Here is a 24,741-nt window from a genome sequence, read left to right on the forward strand (position 1 = left end):
ACACGCAATCAAATCAAGCTGAGGAGGCTGTAGTTGTCAGAATTGATCCTCCTCCTGCACAGCCCAGCCACAACCCCCGCGTGTCCCGTACAGCCCCCACCACCCCTTCGGAAATGAACTCAGGTAATCCCCCGCGTCTCTCCTCCCGGTGCCCGTCTCAGCCTCCGCCTCTAATCCACTGCTGAAGGCCCCACCAACAATACTCGTTCCTCGCTCGCTGCTGGAATGTGGTGTGAGTGAGTGAAGATATTCAGTGAGTGACGAGCGAATTACTGAAGGCAAGACAAGATTAAGAATGAAGGAGAGAGAGAGAGAGAGAGAGAGAGAGAGAGAGAGAGAGAGAGAGAGAGAGAGAGAGAGAGAGAGAGAGAGAGAGAGAGAGAGCATACAATCATAACACAGACTGACAGATACGGAAACACGCGTAAATTACAGATACAGCACAGCAACACTCCCTCACCGGACACCTCTCTGCGGGGAAACTGTGAACACGAATCTCGCGGGATGCAAGACAAATATGTGTTGACGCGCCTCGCTGCCACGGACACAGCTGCGAGCGAAGTCACGGTGGTGGTGGTGGTATTGGTGTACACAGATAAGTGGATAGATGGTGGGTAGATAAATGGAAGGATAGGTGGATTGATAGATGGATAGATAGGTAGATAGATAGATAGATAGACAGATAGATAGATAGATAGATAGATAGATAGACAGGGTGGTAGATAGATAGACAGACAGATAGAGATAGATAGATTGATAGATAAATAGATAGATAGATAGATATAGAGAGAGAGAGAGAAACAAACAGATGAATCATTCACTGACTACATCAATGTTATAAATTTTTACCCTCTTTCATGACTGCTAATTGCTTTTTATTCTAAATGACGTACAGTACTTATGGTCAACAAACTACCTTTCTACCCACCTATCTATCTATCTATCAATCTATTCGCCTATACGCGTCTTGGTCGTGGGGGAGCGGTGAGGAGGAGGAAGAGGAAGGAGGAGGGGGCTGGTGCAGTATCAGGTTTCCTCTTCAATACAATACTAATAATCCCTTGGGAACTGTGAACGTGTCTTACTCAGCTCTCCTATTCGCAAGTTCCAAACTTCAGCGTCCGTCAGTGGAGGAGGTATCGCCCCTTCACTTACTTAAGAATGCAGGGGATGTCTTGTGAACCCCCCCGGGAGACGCAGGGCGAGGTAACAAACTTTAGCAGTACCCATCCACCTTACATCTACCCTACACCAACCCACAGTCATCCACCTCAGACCTACAGCCAGCCACAGTCATCCACAAGCGTCCACTCATCCATGTAATGCGTGTAATTGAGACTGTGTTCAGTACTATCTATCTATCTATCTATCTATCGATCTGTGTATCTGTTTATCTATCCATCTGTTTATCTAGCTGTTTATCTGTCTACCAGGCTGTCTATCTGTCTATCTATCTATTTATTTGTCTATCTATCTATCAGTCTGTCTGTCTATTTATCTATCTATCTATCTAGTTATCTATCTGTCTACTAGCAGAAACACCTGTCGTTGATCAGATTCGTATGTATTAAAATTCAGTCAGTCTATTTTTGTCTTCGTGTGTCGTGCATAAGAAAATTTGTTTAAAGGTCCGTCGACTCTTCAAATACACACTGACATTGTGAAACATCCAACAGCATTATTAAACTCTGTATAACCAAACCGTTTTCTTCCCTATAGTGGTCTGCTTTCCTGCACCACTAAAGATTAAAAAAATAAAAAGACGTCTTGTGAAATACCCTCAAGTATCTGTATCTCTCATGGTATCGTGCTGTACATTCACTAGTGTATCTGTGTGTGTATGTGGTGGCGGTGCACTGTGGTCGGCCGTGGTGGGTAATGATAAGGCCGCTAGCTAGGGAGGTGCTGCGCTGCCCTGAGCCTGATAACGAGTCGGCTATGCGTTCCGATATGATAAACCTCTTGACACAGATATCACCACGTTAGCCTGACTCTTCCTCGGTCTATCCGCCGCTGTCTTCCTCCCTACGGTCTCATCTCAATGCCTTCCTTCCCTCCTTCATACAGTCTCACCTCCCTGCCTCCCTACTGCCTTACCTCCTTCCTTTCATGCATACATACACTACATCAGCAAGATCCTCTCTCTCTCCCCATCCTTCCCTCCCTGCCTCCTTGCCTCCATGCATCCATACACTCTCCCTCTCCTCATTCTTCCTTGTGTTCTTGCCTCCACTCTCTATATAGCCACACTCTTCCTTCCCTCATCCTTTTCTGTTTTCCTACAGCCTGACCACCTTGCCTCCTTCCTATCCATCCATCTATCTATCTATCTATCCATCTATCTATTCCTTCATTCATTCGTTTATTTTTAATCATGTACCAAATTTTTTCCCGTTTTTTTTTCATTCGTTTCTACTTTTATTTTTACTTTTTTTTTTCTGAACCACAAGCAAAGCCTAAGCAAGAAGAAAAGAAAGATGAAAGCCTCCCGAGGGTCAAGGCCAGGCAGGACACACACACACACACACACACACACACACACACACACACACACACACACACACACACACACACACACACACACACACACAGAAAACCTCAGGAGAGAAAAAGAATGGGTTGAAGCATCGCGTGCACCAACAACATACAACCCCACACAACACTGTTTCTCGACTGTCTCAGAAGAATCCAATTTAGTTTCCCCCCTGGGCTTGCAACGGCCATGAAATATTGCACTGCATTCTCAAAAGTTTCGAGGGTCCTATCTGGCCTACGTTTAACACGATTTGGTGGAAGTTTGTAGAGATCTTCAAGGATGTTTTCGTGGTTCCTGTGAGAGTTTAAGAGGTTGTAGAGTAAGTTACAGGGGGTTTTCAAGAGTGTGTTCATGGTTTCTGTGATAGCTTAAGAGGTTCTTTTTAACTTGTAGGGGTTTTCAAGGGTGTGTTCATGATGATAGTGACAGTGGAGGCCTTAAAGGGTGTTTTCATGATTCCAGTAATAGTGTAATAAGCTCTAATGGAAGCTATACAGGTTTTCAAGGGTGTCTCCGTGATTCTGGTGATAAATGAATAGTTTCTAGAATGCTATTATGACTCCTGTAACATTTCAGTCCTTGAAATGATAATGAAGGTGTGTCACTTGTTATTGGAGTAAATTTAGATGAGTTTAACATCATATTGTATATATGTAACTAATTGTGTGTGTGTGTGTGTGTGTGTGGCAGCGGGGCGCGAACACGTGTCTCAGCTAATAATACCTTATGACAACCAGCCACATGGTGCGCGCATCACACCACAGCGGCAGCCAACTCCCTCTGCCTCACTCCCTCCTTACAGACGCCAGGCAGACTGAGTGTAAGGACCATATTCCGAAACATTTCTGCGACGCACTTCCACTATATTCAAGTAGTTCTACTTCAAGCTACACAGATTTTAAGGATATATTTACGGTTCTAGTGACAAATTAACAAGATTTCTACATTTTTAAAAGGCGAAACAGTCTTGAGAATCTGACTCATAATCTTTGTGGCTTTTGAAAGTAGTCGTAGTGAGAGAGCAAAGCGTTTTTAATACTGGCCTATGAATGAAGGCAATGGCTCAAACATGACACGCGCGAACCATCCTGCCATAGTCTTCCATAATTCCCTTATCAAAAAAATGCGGCAACACAAACTGGTACATCAGACACACGTAGCCTAGAACATTTAGCACGCATATAACCGTCTCTGGTATTCCACACTCAGGAAAAGTGTGTCTGATGGTGCCCCATGAGACACACTTATTGCAGTATATTTAGCAAGCAGAGCGACGTGTTCGGTATGGTGCAGCCCAGGAAAAAGCAAAAGTAAGCTAGTTGAGGTCCTGTCAGCTTCCCAAAAAATGGTACGTCATCGAATACAAGCAATGCAGTAAATTTAGCAAAGAGATAAATGTGTATAGTATTTTGCAGTCCATTAAAAGGCAAAGATTGAGGTCCTGTCAGTCTTCTATACAACCTGTCGGTCTCCTAGACACCATGTCATCGAAAACAAGCATTGCAGTAAATTCAGAAGGTAAACTAACGCCCCTAGCATTCTACAGTTCATTAAAAGGCACAGACAAACTATTTGAGGTTGTGTTAGTCTCCTATACAACCACACATCTATCAGACTTTATACCAGATTAGACTCACAGTGCTTCCGTCAAGCCAGCACAGTCTTAGGGCTGCCTGGAGTGTTTGAGCGACGCGCGGCGTCACACAGCCCACGAAGGTGTGTGTTTTGATTCCGCTGTGACCTTTCTCGCTATAAATGACACACTTTCTCCTATCTAACCACTATCGTGTGTATTTTTGGTTGCATATTACTGAACATCAAGCAGTGATGGCCGAGTGGTTAAGGCGTCTGACTAGAAATCAGATGGGATCTTCCCGCGTAGGTTCGAATCCTACTCACTGCGAGACACAGAAACTCCTTTTGATGAACTTTTTTCTTTTTTTCTTGTTGACTATCCAACACGAGGGTTTATTAATAAAACTATATATATTGCAAGTACTTCAAATACATAATTCCATACATAATTTTGCAGAGTTCCATGTAAAGGCATTAAATTTATACAAAATAAGTAAACACCAAATTACTGCGCAGTGAGTAGGATTCGAACCTACGCGGGAAGATCCCATCTGATTTCTAGTCAGACGCCTTAACCACTCGGCCATCACTGCTCCGAAAGCAAATAATGAATGATTATTTCAAGAAAGACGCATGCACGCATGCACATGCATATTACTGTTTGTGCATCTATATATGTATGTGTGTGTGTGTGTGTGTGTGTGTGCTGACCTAGCAATCTGTCAAGTTAGCTTACTCTTCTTAACGTTTGCTGTTATCCAATATCGTTTATAAAACTTAATAAATAAATGATCAAGTACACATAAATAAATAAACCAGTGTGTGTGTGTGTGTGTGTGTGTGTGTGTGTGTGTGTGTGTGTGTGTGTGTGTAATCAGAGGCTGGCTGGCTTGGCCCTCCGTGTTATCATATCTAGCAGGAGACAAGGAAAGGAGACAGAAGGGGAGACAGTCTGCATGTGTGGCGACGGCAGTGACGGCTGTCAAGCGCTTCTGTACGTGTGTGTGTGTGTGTGTGTGTGTGTGTGTCTGTGTGTTACGTGACATTGTGCGGAAAACATCTGGTGAATTAGAAAAATAACAAAGAAAAGAGAGAAAAAAGTGACGGTGATGAAAGAAAACAGAAGGAACAGGAGACTGAAAAAAAAATACGAAAGATCAAGTAAATGGGAAAACAGAAATAGTAAAATGAAATAAAAGAAAGAAATAAAAGAAATTGAAAATGGGGGAAAGGATAAAGGAAATTTAAAAACTGCAGTGCGTGAACATTGAATGGAAAAACTAAAAATAAATAAATAAACGTATAAAACTTCTTCGTAGTTGAAAAAATAACGTAGAAAAGTTTTACATTTTTCTTATGATGAAAATGAAAGACAAGTGGACAGAAAGAGAAAGAAAAATTAGTGGAAATGAACATAAATACTGATATTCCAATTATTATAACCGTTACTACTACTACTACTCTACTACCACCACCACCATCACTACTACTACTACTACTACTACTACTACTACTACTACCATTATTCTTATTATTATTATTGTTATTATTATTATTATTACCATCATCATCATCATCATTATTACCACAACCATCACTGCCAACATCATCACCACCATAATCATTATCGCTTATTAATTCATCATCATTACCAACAACGACACCAAAGAATAATATTGAATCTAACTAAATAATAATAATAACCAAATGAAAACATATCACACAAAGACCTCACACACACACACACACACACACACACACACACACACACACACACACACACACACACACAGAGTCTCATCATCATAAAGCAATCAAGACAAAGGGAGAATAATGAGTGTTCTAATTAACCAGGAGAGAGCGGACGAAATAATTATGCCGGGGAACAAAGAGAGAGAGAAAAAGAGGACAGTAACACAGGATAGGTTAAGTTAGGTTAGGTTACAGTAGGTTAGGTTAGAGTAGGGTAGAGTTACAGTAGGTGAGATTACATTACGTTAGGTTAAGTTAGAGTAGATTTGGTTAGGTTAGGTTAGGTATGGTTGGTGAAGTTACGATAGGGTAGGTTAGGTTAGGTTAGGTCAGACTGGGTTAAGTTACATTTAAGTTAGGATATGTTAAGTTACTTTGTATCACGTTGTTAGGTTAACTGAGCTTAGGTTACGTTAGGTTCTTAGGTCAAGTTAGTTACGTTAAGTCAGGATGGATTAAATTACGTTAGGCTGTATTAGGGTAAGTTAAATCAAGATAGCTTTGTTTATATTACACCCATGAGACTAAGTTAGTTTCATACTCTAAAAGACAGTAATTAGAAGCTAAAAAAATAAATAAGTGGAAGTAATTCTTTTTATTTTTTGTTCTCAACAGAAAGCACAAACAATTATATTCAAAATGGACTCAGTAATCAAGTAGAACACTCAGTAATCATATTATAAAAGACTGTAATTAGAACCTAAAAAAAAAAAAGTGAGGTAATGAGTTTTTTTTTCTCTCTCTCTCTCAACACAAAGCACAAGCAATTATATTTAGAATAGACTCCGTAATCAAGTAGAACACTCAGTAATCAGTCGGAACACTTAGTTATCAGGTGGAATGGACCCAGTAATCAGGTCGTTAGTGGCGAATCAATAGGGAGCTTTAAAAGAGGATTGGACAAACTTATGGAAGAGGATGACTGGTGGAAACAGGCAGGCGTGTTCTGTACAGAGACTGCCACGTGTAGGCCTGATGGCTTCTTGCACGTTTTTTTTTTTAATGTCCTTATGTTCTTATGCTCTTAAGTTACTCTCAGGGCCTTCTAACACCACTTTCAGCCATTAGTGTCTGTACAAGGTATTAGCATCGAATATCTGAAAGTATACGTGTTTTTTTTTCTTTTTTTATGAGAATCACCAGATCTTGAGAGGAGGTCCAGGAAGCTCCCATTATATTCTTAAGTTCTTACGCCAAGGTGAGGTGCGAGAATGAAGAATTATGTTGTGTTTTTTAGTACATAATTTACCCTTAACTCCGAGCACCAGAATGTAGATAACCAGGACAGGTCACCACAAGCTTATCAAAGATCCTGTTTACGCCACTTAGGTCAACACACACACACACACTCACACACACACACACAGTATAGTTTTCCTCTAGTAGAAATATAGATACCGGAATAAACTAAAGGAGATGGTAGAGACGAGGAGTGTACAATTAATAGAGAAGCTGGATTAATCGTTTATAGATGGTGATTGAAGAAAGTGAAGGGTTGGCCTTGAAACGTACAACTAGATGAATACTAGTGCGTAGGTACCTCTCTCTCTCTCTCTCTCTCTCTCTCTCTCTCTCTCTCTCTCTGTGTGTGTGTGTGTGTGTGTGTGTGTGTGTGTGTGTCCACCAACCGGTAAAACAAAATGAATAATGAATAACAAAATAATTACATCATTACATTCGTCATACGCTTTACTGATGCGCTGATGTACTGATGAATGGATGGATGGATGGAAGATGGATGGTTGGATGGCTGGCTATATGAATGGAGTGGTTATATTGAATGGTTATAGTGAATGAGTGGATAGATGAAAGAATGAATGATTGTATAGATTGATGGATGGCTGAAAGGAAGATGGACGGATGGCTCTCGTTAAGCCTTGGCGGTGGGCTGAGGGTGTCCGCTTTATCATGATTACCTATCTGTCCTATCTCTGTAATCTGTGATGGCGGTGGTGGTGGTGGTGATGGTGATGGTGGTTGTGTACTAGAACTTAGTACGTTTCCCTAAACTAACAGAAGACACGCACACATACACACGTCACCGAAGCAATGTTGAATTCTGTTTCCCTGATTCACGTAGCTATATACTTTAAGAATTCACGAAGCTCCGCCATTCTACTACTGGGATGCTGTGTCATACTAATGTTCGTTCAGTACTCGAGACATTTCGTTCACTACAGCTGCCACTCATCCTGTTTGCCAAGGAAACTACACACTCAATTTCCTCGTCCTGTACGCAGCTCTTGTTTACAGCCGAGTCAAGTCGTATAGAGAAATGTGGGATTACTTAATTACACACACGCACGCACAAACACACACTGGCGGCGCCGCGATCACGTGGACGTCAAGATAAAGTCAATATTTAGACCCGATAGTGAGTGATAGGTTAACACGAATTGCTGGTGATAACTTAATTTGTTTCGATACTCTCTCTCTCTCTCTCTCTCTCTCTCTCTCTCTCTCTCTCTCTCTCTCTCTCTCTCTCTCTCTCTCTGGTGCAGTAATACTAACTCTACTAAAACTCTCATTCCAGTCTTTTCTTTCTAAGGTACTGCGTAGAATGTGATGTATCCTATGTGTGTGTGTGTGTGTGTGTGTGTGTTGACGTGTTTCCGGGACTGCTGTTTTGGAAAGTGATCATCCGCCTGTCCCGCGCGTCATCTTGTGGGGTTCGGAAACGCTGTGCTCTCTCACCACAACTATTTTCAAACGCCATATAAATGATTATCCGGGTTCTCAAGAGTATTTCTTCAGCTAATAATGTATAAATATGATTTATATGTCACTAGAACCACGAAAACATCCCTAAAAGCCCGTGTAACTTCAACTAGAGGCATGGGTAGTGATTAATATGTCACTAGAACCACGAAAACATCCTTAAAAGCCCATGTAACTTCAACTAGTAACCATTTAAGTCTTCGTTAATATTTCCATCGCAGTAAGGACCATATTCTGAAACACCGCCGCACCTCCACTCCATTCAAAAGGCTCTAGTTGAAATTGTACGGGTTTTTAAGGGTGTTTTAATGCTTGTAGTGACAGATTAATAAGATTTCAGTATTATTAAGCGGAGAAACACTCTTGACAAGCCGGCAAATCATCTCTGTCTTGGTGGGCGGGCAAAGCATTTCAGAATACTGGCATAAGAGAGAGAGAAAAAAAAATGTTAGGGATGAATAAGTGAAATGATCGTGATTCTTTCCACTGCAGGATAAGAAACGCTAGGCTCTTATAAGTTAACTAATAAAGTGAATGGAAAAATAAGAAAAGGAAAAAAAAAAAAAGAAAGAAAAAATGAACGTATAAAGCACCTTATTATTACGTCCACTGTTGAAAAATAAATAGATAGATAGATAAAGATAAAATAGACAAAATAAATGCAAACATACAGATTCTGGAAGGAGGAAAGTGAACGCAAAGAAAAGACCGAAAGATAGAGAAAATTAATTAATAAAAAAAAGAGAGAGAGACAGGGAAGTGTGATAAAACGGAGATAAGCAACGGAACAACAGCACTAGTGACAACGTGAGAAAAAAAGGAGACAAAAAAACGGAAAACAAGAAAGAAAGAAAAAGTGAGAAGGAAGAAGAAACAGTTGTGAGGGAAGGTGAGAGGAGAAAGGTGCGCATTTCCCCCTCTCTCTCTCCCTCTCTCTCTCTCTCTCTACCACTCACTCCCTCAGCGTCACAGCATCACAGCCAAAATGCCGTTACGTGACCACGACAGCTACGTCACACACCACCCCAAGTCAAGTAAGTAACACACACACACACACACACACAGTAATTTACACTACTCTGTTCTCTTTTTAGACTATTGTGTCCTCTTTCAGTTCTTTTTTTTCTTCTTCTTCATCTTCTTCTTCTTCTTTTTCTTCTTTTTCTCCTCATCCTCCTCCTTTTATTTTTTTTTCTTGTGTATTTTTGTTCTTCTTGTTTTTTTCTCTCTTCTCCTTTCTCTTCTTTTCTCTTCATTCTCCTTCTTCTTTTTATCCTTTGTCTTCTTCTTTTTATTCTTCTTATGGTTATTCTATTTCTTTACCCTTTGCTCTTCTGATCACCTATGTACACCATCCTTCCATCACACACACACACACACACACACACACACCCTGCCTCGTTATCAACCTCACGTCATAGTAAAAAAAAAAAAAAAAATACACACATTTCATCTTTAACAACAACAAAAAATAAATAAACGAAAAAAAAAAAACAGGTATTGTGTTCGTGGGATCATTAAGGCTCATCGAGAGTGTTATTAGCGTTATCATCATCATTATTATTATTATCATCATTAGTCACTGTAATTAAACGCTTTTGTACGCTTGCTTCCAGTTACTACCACCACCACTACCAGCACCACCACCGCTGCCACCACTGCCACTACCACCACGATCACCACTCATTCATTCATCCACCTGTTTACTGCCACCTAACCTAATTATTCTTGCTTGTGTGTAATGTTTGCAGGAGTGAGTCAAGCTCGTTAGGTGCTGTCTAATAATTTTGGTCATTGCTCGGATTACAGAAAAAAAAAAAAGATGAGGGATGATAATGAATAAAAAAAATGAACCAGGAAAATTATATATATATAAGAAGAGAATGTTACAAGAAAAAGAATGGTTGGAGAAAATTGTAAGGACATAATTATGGAAATTGGTGGTGCTGGAATAAATGTCATGGGGAAGAAATGGTGCTGGAATAAATGTCACGGGGAAGAGAAGTGGTGCTGGAATAAATGTCACGGGGAAGAGAAATGGTGCTAGAACAAACGTTAAGGGAATAAATGTCACACAAATTCTGGACTCGAAAAAAAAAGAAAAGAAAGCACATGAAAATTTATAGCAAGTTATCGATATAATTAATAAGGACATGTTAGGTTAAGTTAGATTAGATTAAGTTAAGGAGTCTTAAATGAGCTATTTTTTTTTTTTTTTTCGTGTGTGTGTGTGTGCGTGTGTGTGTTACGTTATCAGTTTTATCAAGCGCCAAAAGAAGTAGGGCGGGTATGTACTGTGCGTAGCTACCATGGTATGTACTGTACACACTCCAGCTACAACATAAACACACCCCAGCTACGACACATGTACACTGTAGCAAGCGCGACTTATGAATAGTGACTCATGAATAATTGTGGTGGTGAAGCACGTAACTTTTGTCCTCATTACCAACCACTACCACGCGTGATTACCTACCCTAACCTAACCTAACCTAACCTTACCTAACCTAACCTAACCTAACTTAACCTAACCTAACCTAACCTAACCTAACCTTACCTAACCTAACCTTACCTAACCTAACCTAACCTAACCTAACCTAACCTAACATAACATAACCTAACCTAACCTAACCTAACCTTACCTAACCTAACCTAACCTAACCTAACCTAACCTAACCTAACCTAACCTAACCTAACCTAACCTAACCTAACCTAACCTTACCTAACCTAACCTAACCTAACCTAACCTTACCTAACCTAACCTAACCTAATCTTACCTAACTTAACCTAACCTAACCTAACCTTACCTAACCTAACCTAACTTAACCTTACCTAACCTAACCTAACCTAACCTAACCACCACGAGTAATTATGAGAGGAAATTATGCTGGGTTTTTAAGTCACTTTACATACATACATACATACATACATACGTGAGTGAGTGAGTGAGTGAGTGAGTGAGTGAGTGAGTGAGTGAGTGAGTGAGTGAAACACTAACAACAACAACAGAACACACATACACACACACACACACACACACAGAGAGAGAGAGAGAGAGAGAGAGAGAGAGAGAGAGAGAGAGAGAGAGAGAGAGAGAGAGAGAGAGAGAGAGAGAGAGAGAGAGAGAGAGAGAGAGAACCGGTAAAGAAACACACACAAACAGACAAAAAGAAATCCCGAAAAGAAACATACAGACAAACACACTTACAAACACAAGCAAACAAAAGAACAGACCCCGCCAAACACACACACACACACACACACACACAAACACACACACAGCAAAACCTTATTACCACACACGACCACCACACCACACCACACTTTCACAAGTAATCCGCGGGGACTTAGCGGCCGTGTTGTGGGGCGCCGCTGCTCCTGACAGCCTCGAGAGCAGGATCATAGCGTATTACCGAGGCATTACCGTGGTAGAGAGAATCCCATCAGGTAAAGGAAGGGATGGGAGAGGTAAGGGAAGGGGAGGAGCTGGATTACAATGAAGGGAAGGTGAGAGGAAGGGGGGAGCATGGGGTGAAGGGTAGTGAGGCCGTGGCAGGTAAGTAAAAGAGATTATAATATCTTCAAGGGATTTTAGAGTCTCCTGCGTGTCGAGAGAAGAACGGTAGCGTGGGTGTGGGCTGAAGATATGAGGGTTTTGAAAAGATCAGGTGTGCTACGGGTCTCTCTCTCTCTCTCTCTCTCTCTCTCTCTCTCTCTCTCTCTCTCTCTCTCTCTCTCTCTCTCTCTCTCTAGACATACGCACACACAAGTAATGTTAAAAAGGCAGAGCCGAAAACTTTTCAAAAACAAAGGAAGATAAGGATGCGCGCCAGTAAAGTTTTTTCGTGTGTGTGTGTGTGTGTGTGTGTGTGTGTGTGTGTGTGTGTGTGTAAATAATATACTTACCTATATACATTCAAATGATAATAATAATAATAATAATAATAATAATAATAATAATAATAATAATAAATGACATCACAGTAATTTTTTAAAAAATCAGTAATAACACAAAAAACAGTTACTGACCTCCTTCTCCTTCTGCTGCCCCTCCTACAGGCAGGTCCTCGTCGTCGTCGGGCAGGATGGCGCCGCAGTTCACGTGGTTGGAGGTGCTGTGGCTGGGCGTGGTGATGGTGTCCTACTTGATGGGATACGCCGTGCAGATCAGCATCATAGCCGAGCGGTACAGCCTGGAGGAGCCGCCCACCAACCGAGGCCTCTACATCGTCTTCTTCCTCCTGCCGCACCTCCTCGCCGGACTCAAGAACCTGCAGTAGTGAGTGTCTCGTTGTCTTTGGTGTCTTAGTGTCTCGGGGTTTCAGTATCTCGGCTTCCTGGAGAGCGGCGCCGTGTGATCTCGTTATTTGCCAACAACCACTCCATCAGACCTAGTTGGCAAATGTTTGAGTGATGCTACGAGTCTTCCCTTCAGGGTGTGTAAGAGGAAAGAGACGGCACGTGTCCTATACTGTTTATGCTCAGGTCATGTAGGAGTGGTTCTGTAACTCTATTTTCTCCTGCAGGATGCGTAAAAGAGGGGGAAGTGTTTCGTTGATGTTATGGTGATATGTTTTTTTCTCTCGGACATGTAAGAGGATGGAGAGAGCACGTGTCTTACCCTTTCTATTCTCAAGGGCCTGTGGGAGTGCTTCTGTAATGCTGTTTTCTCATGTACCATACACAGAAGGAGAAATAAGCGAGTTCTTTGCTATACTATTTCAGCAATGTTATCGTCTCCCTAGTGTAGGAGGAGGGGGAGAGCACGTATCCCTCAGTAGCTATTCCCCAGGTCTTGTAGAGAGCGCTTCTGTGACGCACCCTTCCCCTCCAAGATAACACAGGGAAGGAGTCTGCAGTTTGTTGCCCCAGGGAGTTTCTCCGCCCTTCAGGAGGTGCAGGAAACAGTCATGAGTCACGGGAGGTCCTAAATTTCCCCTTCCCTGTGTTATTTTTCCTTCCTCCTCTTTCCTTCCCTTCCCCTCGTCGCTTCAATACATAGTCAATTACTTCAGTCAGTCAGTCAGTCAAAATTCCTTCCTCCCGCGCTGTTCCTTCCCTCCAAGCGACGCAAAGGAACACAAAGGAAGAACAACTTGTACATGAGTAAACGGGTTCTCAAAGTGGTGGATGCCTGAAGTAGACTGTGGTAATCTGATAGTGCTGAGTCAATAGGCAGCTGCAAGAAGGCTGGACAAGTGTATGGATGGGGATGATGGGTAGAAATATTCACGCATGTCCTATAAAGAGACTGCCACGTGTAGGTCTGATGGCTTCTTGTACCAACCCTTATGTTCTTATGTTGACAAGCAGTAGACTCGCATCCGTTAGGCATGAAGGGCGGTGTTCGTGATAAGCTACACTATCTAATCTGAAGTATGAGGTTTAGTAAAGATGAATGTTACTCCCTCCTCTCTTGCCTTCCCTCTCTCTTTCTCTCTCTCACTCTCCCTCTCTCTCCTTCCACTGTGACCGGTTTAACAGTTCTTTAAGAGAGAGGTATGTAAATAGGTATAAGGAAAGCAGGAGAAGGAAGGGGTTACATAGATAAGAAGTAACAGAAAATATACAATAAAATTTGCTTCACCCATTTTTTCTTTATTTTCCCTTTTCTTTTCATTCATTATTTTTACCTATTTACTCTTCGCTTTATTGATGTTTCTACCTATCACTTCTTTCTTGTCTGTCTCTCCTCCTCCCTTGAGTCTCTTTATTCTATCTTTTCTCTCTCTTGTTTTCTCCTATTTTCATTTCCTGTTTTATCTATTTCTCCACCATTTGCTTTATTGATGTTTCTACCTATCACCTCTTTCTTGCCTGTCTCTCCTCCTCCCTTGTGTCTCTTTTCCCAGTTGTTGTCTCTCTTTTTCACTTCTTTCCCCCCCCCTTCCTCTCACTCACTAGTTCTTTATAACCCTCGCCTTGCTGCCTATTTATATCCACCAACGTTTCCTTCCTCTTTCTCCTTTCTCCTCATCTCATGTTCTTGTCTTTCCTAATCTTATCACTTTATCTTGTTTTGTATTTTTCACCTCGCTTTCATTTATTTTTTTACTACTGTTACTGTTGCTGCTACTACTACTACTACTACTAATAATAATAATAATAATAATAATAATTCTTCTTTACTCTACACAACACCCTGTCATCACAAACTCCTGCTGAAACCAACGAACAAAACTACCTGCTACCTGCCCACCACCTGCTGACCTTACCACCACCCGCTACCCTGCAACTACCCTGCCCTTGCCTTCCCCGCCAGCCACCACCGAGAGTCCATGGAGGAGGAGGGCGAGGACGGCGCAATAGGCTGGCTGATTCACGTGTTCTTCCTGCCCTTCAGTCCCCTCATCAGGTACAGTACATCTCGGCCCCGTACTTGTGAAACGCTTCGCTCTCTCACCACTACTATTTGTAAAGGCCACAGAGATGAATAGCAGGCTTCTCAAGAGTGCTTTTCCTGTTAATAATGTATAAATCTTCTTAATCTGTCACTAGAAACGTAAAAACACCCTTAAAAGCAAGTGTAATTTCGTCTAGAGCCTTCTGAAAGTAATGGAGGTGCGGCCCGTAAGTGTTTCAGAACAAACCCTGCCCCGTGAAACCTGATGATCCCGTAGCAGTGAAGCTTATCGGCCTGTTAGTTAGTGCACGCTGCTACTGATTGTTTGATTGGCTGGCTGGTCGGTTCATTACGCGCTAATTGTTCGTTGCTGTTGTTTTCCCTTCTTTTTATTTATTCCATTTATGCATTTGTGAACGGGAATCAGTTGAGACAGTAGAAGGTTCCCTCTTTGTCACACGCCACCACCACCACCACCACCACCATCACCCGCACTACAGCAGGCCCCTCCTTACACACTACACACTACCTACAGGCCCTAATTACCACTAACCTAACCTAACCACGCTCTTCCCCTGCAGATTGGTCCGGGGTGTGCGGTTTGGGATGCGGGAGAAGGAGAACTGGGAGGATGGCATCAGGTAGGAAGAGGAGGAGGAGGAGGAGGAGGAGGAGGAGGAGGAGGATGTCATATTAGTAGTGAGTTTTCCGTATAATGATGTTCTTTTTTTCTTCTCTTTTTAATCATCATCTTCATTTTCTTTAACTTCCGCCCACATCTTGTTAAGCTCCACGACGTCCAATTAACAAGCTTGAAGTATATATGCTTGAAGTATACCCTTGTTCCACAATAATCCCATTAACTTCAAAGCCATCCGAAGAATTATCATTGCACACTTCCTTGAAAAATCCCAAAGCAACATCCAAACCATCACCAGAATCACGAAAACACCCTTGAAACCCCCAGTAACATTTAAAATTTCAATAGAGTCATGACACCACCATTGAAAACACCAGTAAGCTTACAACTATCACTAGAACCACGAAAACACCCTTAAAAACCTCCAATAACATTTAATTTACCACCACAGTCACAAACATAAACATCAACTACCTCAGTAACATTCAATCTATCACCAGAACCACGAAAACACCCTTGAAAACTAATTATTACCAGACTAACGAAAAGCACCGTTGACCACCCCCACCTCACCCTCACTAACTCCCTAAGACGCAAGAGACAGCACAGAAAAATGTTTGGCAATATCGTCACAGGTTCTTGGACGAGATGGTGACCCTGGGCGTGCTGCGGCTTTTCGAGGTGTTTTTGGGAGACGGGCCCACGCTGTGTCTGCTGGCGCGCGATGACGTGTGGGGCAGATCCGGCGACTGGCAGGTGCAAATCAACGGTAAGACGAGACGAGAGAGGACATGAGAACATAAGGAAAGCTGCAAGACTGACGGGGCGGAGGAGAGGAAGGATTGGGAAGGGGAAAAAGGAAGGTTTGGATGGATGAATGGATGGATTGATGGAAGAGGGGGAAGAAACAGGGAAACTAGTGAAGAAAGAAAAGGAAAAAAAGGAGAGAAAAGAGAAGTAAAGAAACTACGTAAAGAAGGAAAAACAGGGAAGGACTAAGACAACACGAACACAAGAAGTAAAACAGTGAAAATAAAAGAAAGAAAGAAAGAAAGAACAAAAAAACAGAAATAAACGAAGAAAGAAGTAAATGAGAAAAAGAATGAAAACAGAGAAAGAAAATGGGAAGGGGAACGGAAATGAAAGAAAATAAAAAAAGACAAACCAAAAAAAATATGGAATAACTGAGAAAATTAAGGAATTCACTGTGTAGAGAAACTGAGGGGAAGAGAAGCGGAGGGGAGATGAGAAAGAGGGGAAGAGAAATGATGGGAAAATATTGGACAGTGAACAAGGGCATGCAAAATGATGAAAGGCAGATAAGGAGAGGGTCAGAGAGGGAGAAGAGGAAGACGGGTGAGGAAGAGGAATGACAGAAGGGGAAGAGAGGAGACGGAAGAGAAAGAAGAAAGGGAGAGGAAGAGAGAAGACAGTAGAGGAAGAGGAAAGACAGAAGAGGAGGAAATAAGGAAAGGAGAGAGAGAGAGAGAGAGAGAGAGAGAGAGAGAGAGAGAGAGAGAGAGAGAGAGAGAGAGAGAGAGAGAGAGAGAGAGAGAGAGAGAGAGAGACGAATGGAATAAACTCAGTAATCAGGTCGTTAGCATCCAGTCAATACGGAGCTTATTTAAAAGAAGATTGGACAGATTTATGAATGTGGTAGGTAGGTGAAAACAGGCAAGCATGTTTTGTATAGGGACTGCCACGTGTAGGACTGATGACATGACATCTTGTACCAACTAAGAGTAACTCACTAATGCTCTCACGCCACCACTCAACCTGCCCCCCGCTTCACCCCCTCACAGGTCCTCAGCTGGGGCCTGGATGCGGACCTATGTGTCAGGTGGACGAGACTGGCCCTATAGACTTCTGGACCGTGTTTCGCATGCTGTTCCTCCTCTCTAAGATGGCCCAGTGCATTACCTTCTACCTGTGAGTGCATGACTTTCCAATACCGCTATGAAATGGGACAGCGAGTCTCTCTCTCTTTCTCTCTCTCTAGAGGAAAAGGGAGAAGGAAGGGAGAGGAAGAGGGGCAACGGAAGAGGAAGAGGGAGGAGAGATGAAGAAGGGAGATGGGAAATAACGGGGAGGGAGAGGAAAGGGAGAGGAAAAAAGAAGGAAATGGACGAGGGGAGAACAAAGGGAGAAGAAGGAAGATAAAAGAGGAAGAAGTAAGAAGGAAAAGGAAGAAAGAGACATAAAAACAGAGAGAGAGAGAGAGAGAGAGAGAGAGAGAGAGAGAGAGAGAGACATGAAAGGAGAGCGAGCGAGCGAAGGAAGGGATTAAAGATGAAAGCAAGGGAAAGGGAAGGAAGAATAAGAAAGAGAGGAATAGACGAATTACAATGAATAAATAAAAAGTAAACAGAGAGGATTAGAAATATGGATTACTGAAATACTTAAGAGGAGAGGAACAATGCTGAGAGAGAGAGAGAGAGAGAGAGAGAGAGAGAGAGAGAGAGAGAGAGAGAGAGAGAGAGAGAGAGAGAGAGAGAGAGAGAGAGAGAGTACAAAGTCAAACAAAGCTCAAGTATACATAGATTAGTCACAGCACCCAAAACACACACACAAAAAAAAAAAAACACTAAAAAACACCAAAAATAACACCAACATACATCCATACACTCAAATAACACCCAAAACACCACAACACACCATATCATACCTACATCCACATCTACACAAAGCCTTCACCGCATCGTTTTCACTACACACCACCTCTCTACCCAACCCCTCTTACTACCACTCACAAGCGCCCCTCCCAGTAACGCCCGTGTTCAGAAACGCTTCGCTCCCTCACCACGACTGTTTTCCAAGGCCACAGAGATGATCAGCTAGGTTCTCAAGAGTGTTTCTCCCGTTAGTAATGTAGAAATTTTGTTTAATCTGTCATTATAACCATAAAACATCCTTAAAAACACGTGTAGCTTCAACTAGAGGCTTTCGAATGTAGTAGAGGTGCGTCGCGGAAGTGTTACAGAGCGTGGTCTTAAACATCATCTTCACCACCCTTGCCATCCTCACCCACGCCTTGCCGTCCCCGCAGGATAATGGTGAAACGTCTGCAGCGCCTCCAGCACCCACACCAGTACACCCACCTACGGGAAGGCAACGCGAAGCAAGGGCGTACCAACATCTTCGCTACACTGATTCTCTACGCGGCCCATTTCTTCTTCATAGGTATGTGTGCAGGGGTGGGTGTGGGGAATGGGTAGGTATAACATATCTCCCTCCTTATTTCCCTCTCCGTTGGCTGCAGGGTCGCGCATCATGGGGTACAGCATGGTGAGTGCCACGTGGGGTCCTTGGGTGTACCTCATCATCGGGGGGCACTGGCTGCTCAACACTGGCTGGCACCTCATCACCGTGGTCAACTCCAAGGGGCTCACGGCGGCAAGGTAAGGCACGGAGACACGGGAACACGGGAAAGGGAACACTGCGACACGGGAATACGGCGACATGGGAACACGGTGACAAGGGAACACGGAAACGGGAACACGGCGACACGGAGACGCACGGACACGAGAACATGGGAACACGGGCGACACGGAGACACGGGAACACGGTTATGGGAACACTGCGACACGGGGACAAGGGAACAGGAACACGGGAACGGGAACACGGTGACACAGGAACACGGGGACACGGGAACACGAAAGGCAGGTGAGAGCCGGCGGTTCAGATAAATGTGATTTGAGAGTATAGTGTCTTTCCGTGGCCACGCACCGACCATGGATAAATTCTTGCGTCTTGAAAGTGCAAAACAACACTAAGATCAGGAATTCAGCAGTAAGTTTTCCGTTACCTTAAAAAAATGTACCACGATATCGTCTCCAACACTGCTGGTGGACGACTAACACTCACGTAATAGCTTTGTGACAATTTTACGTTAACTGTTACAGACGCACAAAGGTTACGAATTCCTATCTCTCAAAAATGTAAGGCAATATTGTAAGATTAATAGTCTCAGAAAATCTCACGAATTCCTATGTCTGAAAAGTGTAAGGCAACACTACAAGATTCCTTCACGGCGAAACAAACTGATATTTACGACTCCAGTACGTCCTCCAATAATGACGGTGGTGTGACTCGTCGCTGTCCCACGTATTTCTCTGGTATCATGTTTACATTCCCGCTGATAGACGGACCGCCACACGCTGCTGCTGCTGCTGCTCTTTCCGTAAACAGCCACTGGAAAAACTCAAATACAGAGCATCGCTTAGTAGGAAAAAGAAAAAAAATGAGTTTCTTACGAGTATGTGAGGAGGAAAACAACACCAGCTGGGCGAACACGATCCCCGGGGCGGAGAAGCAATGGGTGTGGGAACGAGAGGGCATTTCTCACCAGTGGGGGAGGCGCAGTGGAGTTGCTTCATAGATATAACGTTTTCTACTGAAGGTCAAAAGTATACACACACGCGCACACACACACCCGATACAAGGTGGAGGGAAAAATGCCTCCCTGAATGGTTAGGGTGGGCCAAGTTATACACATCGACACCAAGGCGGCAGATATATATACATACATATATACATACATACCCACACACGCCATGCCGCTTCCCCTGAGCACCCTGTCCCTAACCGCCTCATCTGCGCCTCCAGTGTACTGTGCGTCGCCACCCTGCACCACCACCCACACACACACACACACACACACACACACCGACATAAATGATAAAAACGCTAGAAATTCTCTCTCTCTCTCTCTCTCTCTCTTTCTCTCTCTCTCTCTCTCTCTCTCTCTCTCTCTCTCTCAATTTTCCCTCTGTATATTCCGAACGCTTCCTTTTCTCCTCCCTTTCCTAAACTTTTCCTTTTTTTAAATATATTTCACGGCAGGAAACCGTTAACATTTCTTGCCCTATAATATTTTGAACCCTTCGTTTTATGCTCCCTGTATGTGCATGTGTGCGTGTGTGTGTGTGCGCATGTGGGTGTGTGGACCGTATTCAGAAACGCTTCACTCTCACCACGACGATTTTCAAAAGGTCCGGATGATTGTTTTTCTTGTCAATCTGTCATTAGAACCGTAAAAACACCCTTCAAAACCCGTGTCACCTCGTCCAAAGCCTTTTGCAAGTAGTGGAGATGCGGCGCAGAAGAGTTTCAGAATACGGACCACAGTGTATGTGTTGGTGTGAGGCTAAAGGTTCGTGCGGAAGGCTCCATAAAGTGCGCGGGACTGGAGCTTTATCGTCTTTCCCTCTCCTACCCGCTTGCCTGCCCGCCTTCCCCCCGCTAACCCGCCTAAGCGCTCCGCCCGCCTGCCTGCCCACCCGCTTCCACCTCGCCTGCCTCCCTCCCGCCCCGCACTGAGAGTTCTAAGTTTCTTCCTCTTTCCCTTGGGTTTATTTATCTGTTTTTGTGGAGCGAGCGTTTCCTTTGTGCAGTCTGATAGTTTTGTCTCTATTTTAAGTCTCTCTCTCGCCCCCCGCTGCGGTATGTTATCTTTTGTCGGCTAGAGAGAGAGAGAGAGAGAGAGAGAGAGAGAGAGAGAGAGAGAGAGAGAGAGCTAACAGGTAAACAGATAGACAGACACATACAAAAAAAAAAAAAAACAGACCGACACACAGACAGACAGACAGACAGAGATTGAAAAAAAAATGCATAGATACACAGACAAACTGACATACACACACAGACAGAAACAGGCAGACAGACGAAGAGAGAGAGAGAGAGAGAGAGAGAGAGAGAGAGAGAGAGAGAGAGAGAGACCGGCTTCCTTTTCAGACGTTTTTACAAGTTATAATATTTCTCCACCATTTTCCGGTCTCTTCCACACTTTCTCGAGCCACTGTGGTTGGGAGCGGGAGAGGGGGAGAGGACAGCGAGCCTTTATGCTTTCTGCTCTCGCTCACTCCCTCATCTTTACTTGTACTGGTGTTTTCCGTGTACGGTCTTTCATATTTTGTCCTCTTCCAACGTTTTTTTCCTTATTCTTCTTCCTTCCCTTCTTTTTTTTTTCTGAGAGAGGTGGGATCTGTGTGTGTGTGTGTGTGTGTGTGTGTGTCAGGAAGGTGTAGCGGTGTAGCATGCAGCCAGTAACATCGTGCATGCAGGTCGTCAACACAAGTCAGCAGGTGTTGCGTGCACGTGGCGGCTTTCAAAGGTGAGAGAAAGGCACACAGTAAGGAGAAGGAAGAAGGAAGGGGCTGGCGAAACACAGGCCTGTATTCAGAAACGCTTTGCTCTCTCACCACGTCTATTTTCAAAGGTTATAGAGATGATTAGCCGGTTTCTCAAGAGTGTTTCCCCTTTTGATAATGCAGAAATCTTATCAATCTGTCACTAGAATCATAAAAAAATATCCTTAAAAACCCTTGTAGCTTCAATTACGTAAAGCCTTTTGAATGCAGTGGAAGTGCGGAGCGGAGGTGTTTCAAAATATGATGGTTTCTCGCGCGCAGGTCCATGTCATCGCTGGTAATGGGCGGCGTGTGGCTGATCGCCCTCACCAACGAGCAAGGGGGTCGTCAGCTGGGCCGCTTCATCCTCTACTACTCTCTGGCCTTCGCGGAGAGCGCCATTTGTGGCTTCATGTGGAACGCGGCCATGTCGGGCAGCGGGGACTTCTTCGCGGTCAAGGTGAGAGAGAGAGAGAGAGAGAGAGAGAGAGACGCTTTAACAGATGGACACACACACACCAAAGCAACAATCGTGCCAAAACAGGAACATAATCAAACACAACACAGAGGCGTAAATTTATGAAAACCTAGTCCTACTGCCTACCCCAGTCCAACCTAGCCCCAACCTGCCTCCCTCACCCTCAGTAAGCTACTATCTTTCCCCCCGTGCAGGCGCCGTGGGCACTCCTGACAGTCTTCATGATCGGAATCCTCGCGCACATGATCTACTACGCCATCTGTCACCCCGGCTCCCCTTCCATCTCCTCCCGCGGCTTCCTCTGCTGCTCTGGTAACCGCTGGGACCCTATAGACGAGGAAGACGGCATGTAGGACCACGCCGGCGCCTCGCGAGGTCGGCGGTGTGGAACAGGACCGGTGATGTGTAGTGACGGAGAGACAGTCCCGCTAGCGAGCACTGATGCGAGCAGTAGAACGCGGTTCCTTCCAGCACAAGTCCACGCCATCTCCAAGAACCAAGGGGCTTATGGGAGATGCTTGGGTGTCGAGGACTGACGGTGGTGGTACTGAAGGCTGAAGGCGAAGGGGAAGCCTGAAGGGAGGTGTCACTAAATGATACGTGCCGAATCTTCAGGGAGCTTTCAAATTTTAGACGAGTTTACGGATGGGGATGATAGGTGGAAATATGTATGGTAAGCATGTTTTATACACGGACTATTACGTGTAGGCCTGATGGCTTCTTGCAGCCTCCCTTGTTTTCTTACGCTTTTATGTAAGATTATGATGTTTATACTAGGTCGCAGAGACAAGGCATCTATATTAAGGTTTGTGGACTGGAGAGAACCGACTCGTTCCTCCTCTCCTGTGCCTTGTCTCGCGGCAAGAACAAGTATACTGAGAGACTCTCCATTTCCTTCGCTCCATTCTGTCGCTCAAGTCAACTCTCACGCCACGCAGGGGACACGGAAACACGAACTCCGCTCCATGAAAAGTGTGGTTAATGGTATATTCTTGTTGCATTTCCGGTTACACTTTAGCGACACAATTTCTCTCTCTCTCTCTCTCTCTCTCTCTCTCTCTCTCTCGCTTTTTACATCAACTGCACTTCATTCTTTTACACTCCCTTGTCTATTCCCCTTCATTCTATTCTGTTCTTCACTTTCTTTCTATCTCCTATCTCATCCCTTCTGTCTATCCCCCTTATTTTAGACCATATTCTGAGAAACACTGTGTCTCATCTCCTTCGACATTCGAAAGACTAGCTGAAATTAAATGGGTTTTTCAAGGATTTTTTTTTTTTTTTTTACGGTTTTAGTGACAATTAACATTCTACATCATTAACACAAGCAACACTCTTGAGCACCTGGCTAATAATCTCTGTGGCCTTTGTCGTGGTGAGAGTAAAGCGTTTACGGCCGTCTGCAGTATTCATCCGTTGCAAGAGGCTTAATTCTGCCCCCGAATCTTTGCTGCCCCCTGCTGGTTCTCGACACCCTAGCTGGTACCGCCACGTGTGTACAGAAGAGTGGAACACAGGAAGATTTAAGTTTCGCATCCATATCATAAACAGTACTGCGTGTGTGTGTGTGTGTGTGTGTGTATGTGTCAGCAATAAATGTTACAAAATGCATTCTTGATAGATTACAATGTAGGAAATATGACAAGAAAAAAAAGTGAAAAAAAATACTTGGAAAAATGATACAGGAAAAAAATATATTCAGCGAGGTTAAGAAAATGCCTGATCACAAAGCTAAGAAGAAATAATCGAGTATAAACAATCACAATATTTTCTAGTATATTTTTGTAGCATTAGTGTTCTTGTAGTGAATATGCCTGACTTGTACGTACCATAGGAGTAACTCAATTGTAGTGTTGATAATTGTTTTCATTAGTAGGAAGACAGATATCATTTTAATTTTTTTTTTCTGTAGATGTTATTATTGTTGATATGCTTGTGGTTTGAAAATATTTAAAACTTTTTTTTTCCGGAAACATTCTCTTTCTCTCCTTTGTCACCACAGCAAGTTGAGAGTGGCTGCTCACCTCACTGTACAATGGCAACAATGCAGTGGAGGAACAGATGCGTCACACCAATGACAATGCTGCACCAGAACAGCAAAATGGGAGATCAGACAGATATCTAAAAACTAACCCACACAATTCATCTCTTCACCTCTATGAAGACTGCGAGCTGATGTTCCTGTCTAAACTTACAGTACCTACTCATGTTTAACTCTGTATATTACCTCATACCTCTTACACTGTCCATGAACACCTGTCCACTACTTACTAATAGGAAACTTTAACCTGGTAAGGGAAATGCATGAAAAAAACTGAAAACTGATGAAGCATTTTGACAGCATAGAGAAATGTTAATCTTAAGGCAAGAAAAAACTGACACTTTCGTATCTTCATCACTGGCTTATACCAGGTTAGAGTTTTCTCAACAGTACATTCTTACCTGGACCAGTGCATGTGCACCAGTTCCTGAACACACCAACCACAGCCATGACTGGGGAGGGAGCCACTTCCTGCCAAGGATTCAGGATTCAGGATTTGTGAAGTTCTCAGAGACTGTAAGTGCGAGGAA

General features: G+C 43.4%; 1 protein-coding gene and 2 non-coding genes across 3 annotated transcripts; 2 read left to right on the plus strand and 1 right to left on the minus strand.

The window, feature by feature from the left end:
• Positions 1 to 4,357: 4,357 nt before the first annotated feature.
• Positions 4,358 to 4,439, plus strand: Trnas-aga (transfer RNA serine (anticodon AGA)). The gene has a single exon. It is a non-coding gene; the product is annotated as a tRNA-Ser (tRNA).
• Positions 4,440 to 4,622: 183 nt separating this feature from the next.
• Positions 4,623 to 4,704, minus strand: Trnas-aga (transfer RNA serine (anticodon AGA)). The gene has a single exon. It is a non-coding gene; the product is annotated as a tRNA-Ser (tRNA).
• A 308-nt stretch (positions 4,705 to 5,012) lies between these two features.
• LOC135105221 (XK-related protein 4-like) lies at positions 5,013 to 24,143 on the plus strand. The gene is made up of 11 exons (XM_064013340.1): positions 5,013 to 5,105; positions 9,074 to 9,615; positions 12,641 to 12,860; positions 14,844 to 14,936; positions 15,506 to 15,565; positions 16,200 to 16,333; positions 17,367 to 17,493; positions 18,611 to 18,744; positions 18,824 to 18,962; positions 21,975 to 22,152; positions 22,365 to 24,143. The coding sequence occupies exons 2-11, from the start codon at positions 9,567 to 9,569 to the stop codon at positions 22,521 to 22,523; spliced, it is 1,293 nt and encodes a 430-aa protein (XP_063869410.1). The 5' UTR covers positions 5,013 to 5,105; positions 9,074 to 9,566; the 3' UTR covers positions 22,524 to 24,143.
• Positions 24,144 to 24,741: the final 598 nt, after the last annotated feature.

This window comes from Scylla paramamosain, chromosome 11 (assembly GCF_035594125.1).
Source record: "Scylla paramamosain isolate STU-SP2022 chromosome 11, ASM3559412v1, whole genome shotgun sequence".
NCBI classification, from domain to species: Eukaryota; Metazoa; Arthropoda; class Malacostraca; order Decapoda; family Portunidae; genus Scylla; species Scylla paramamosain.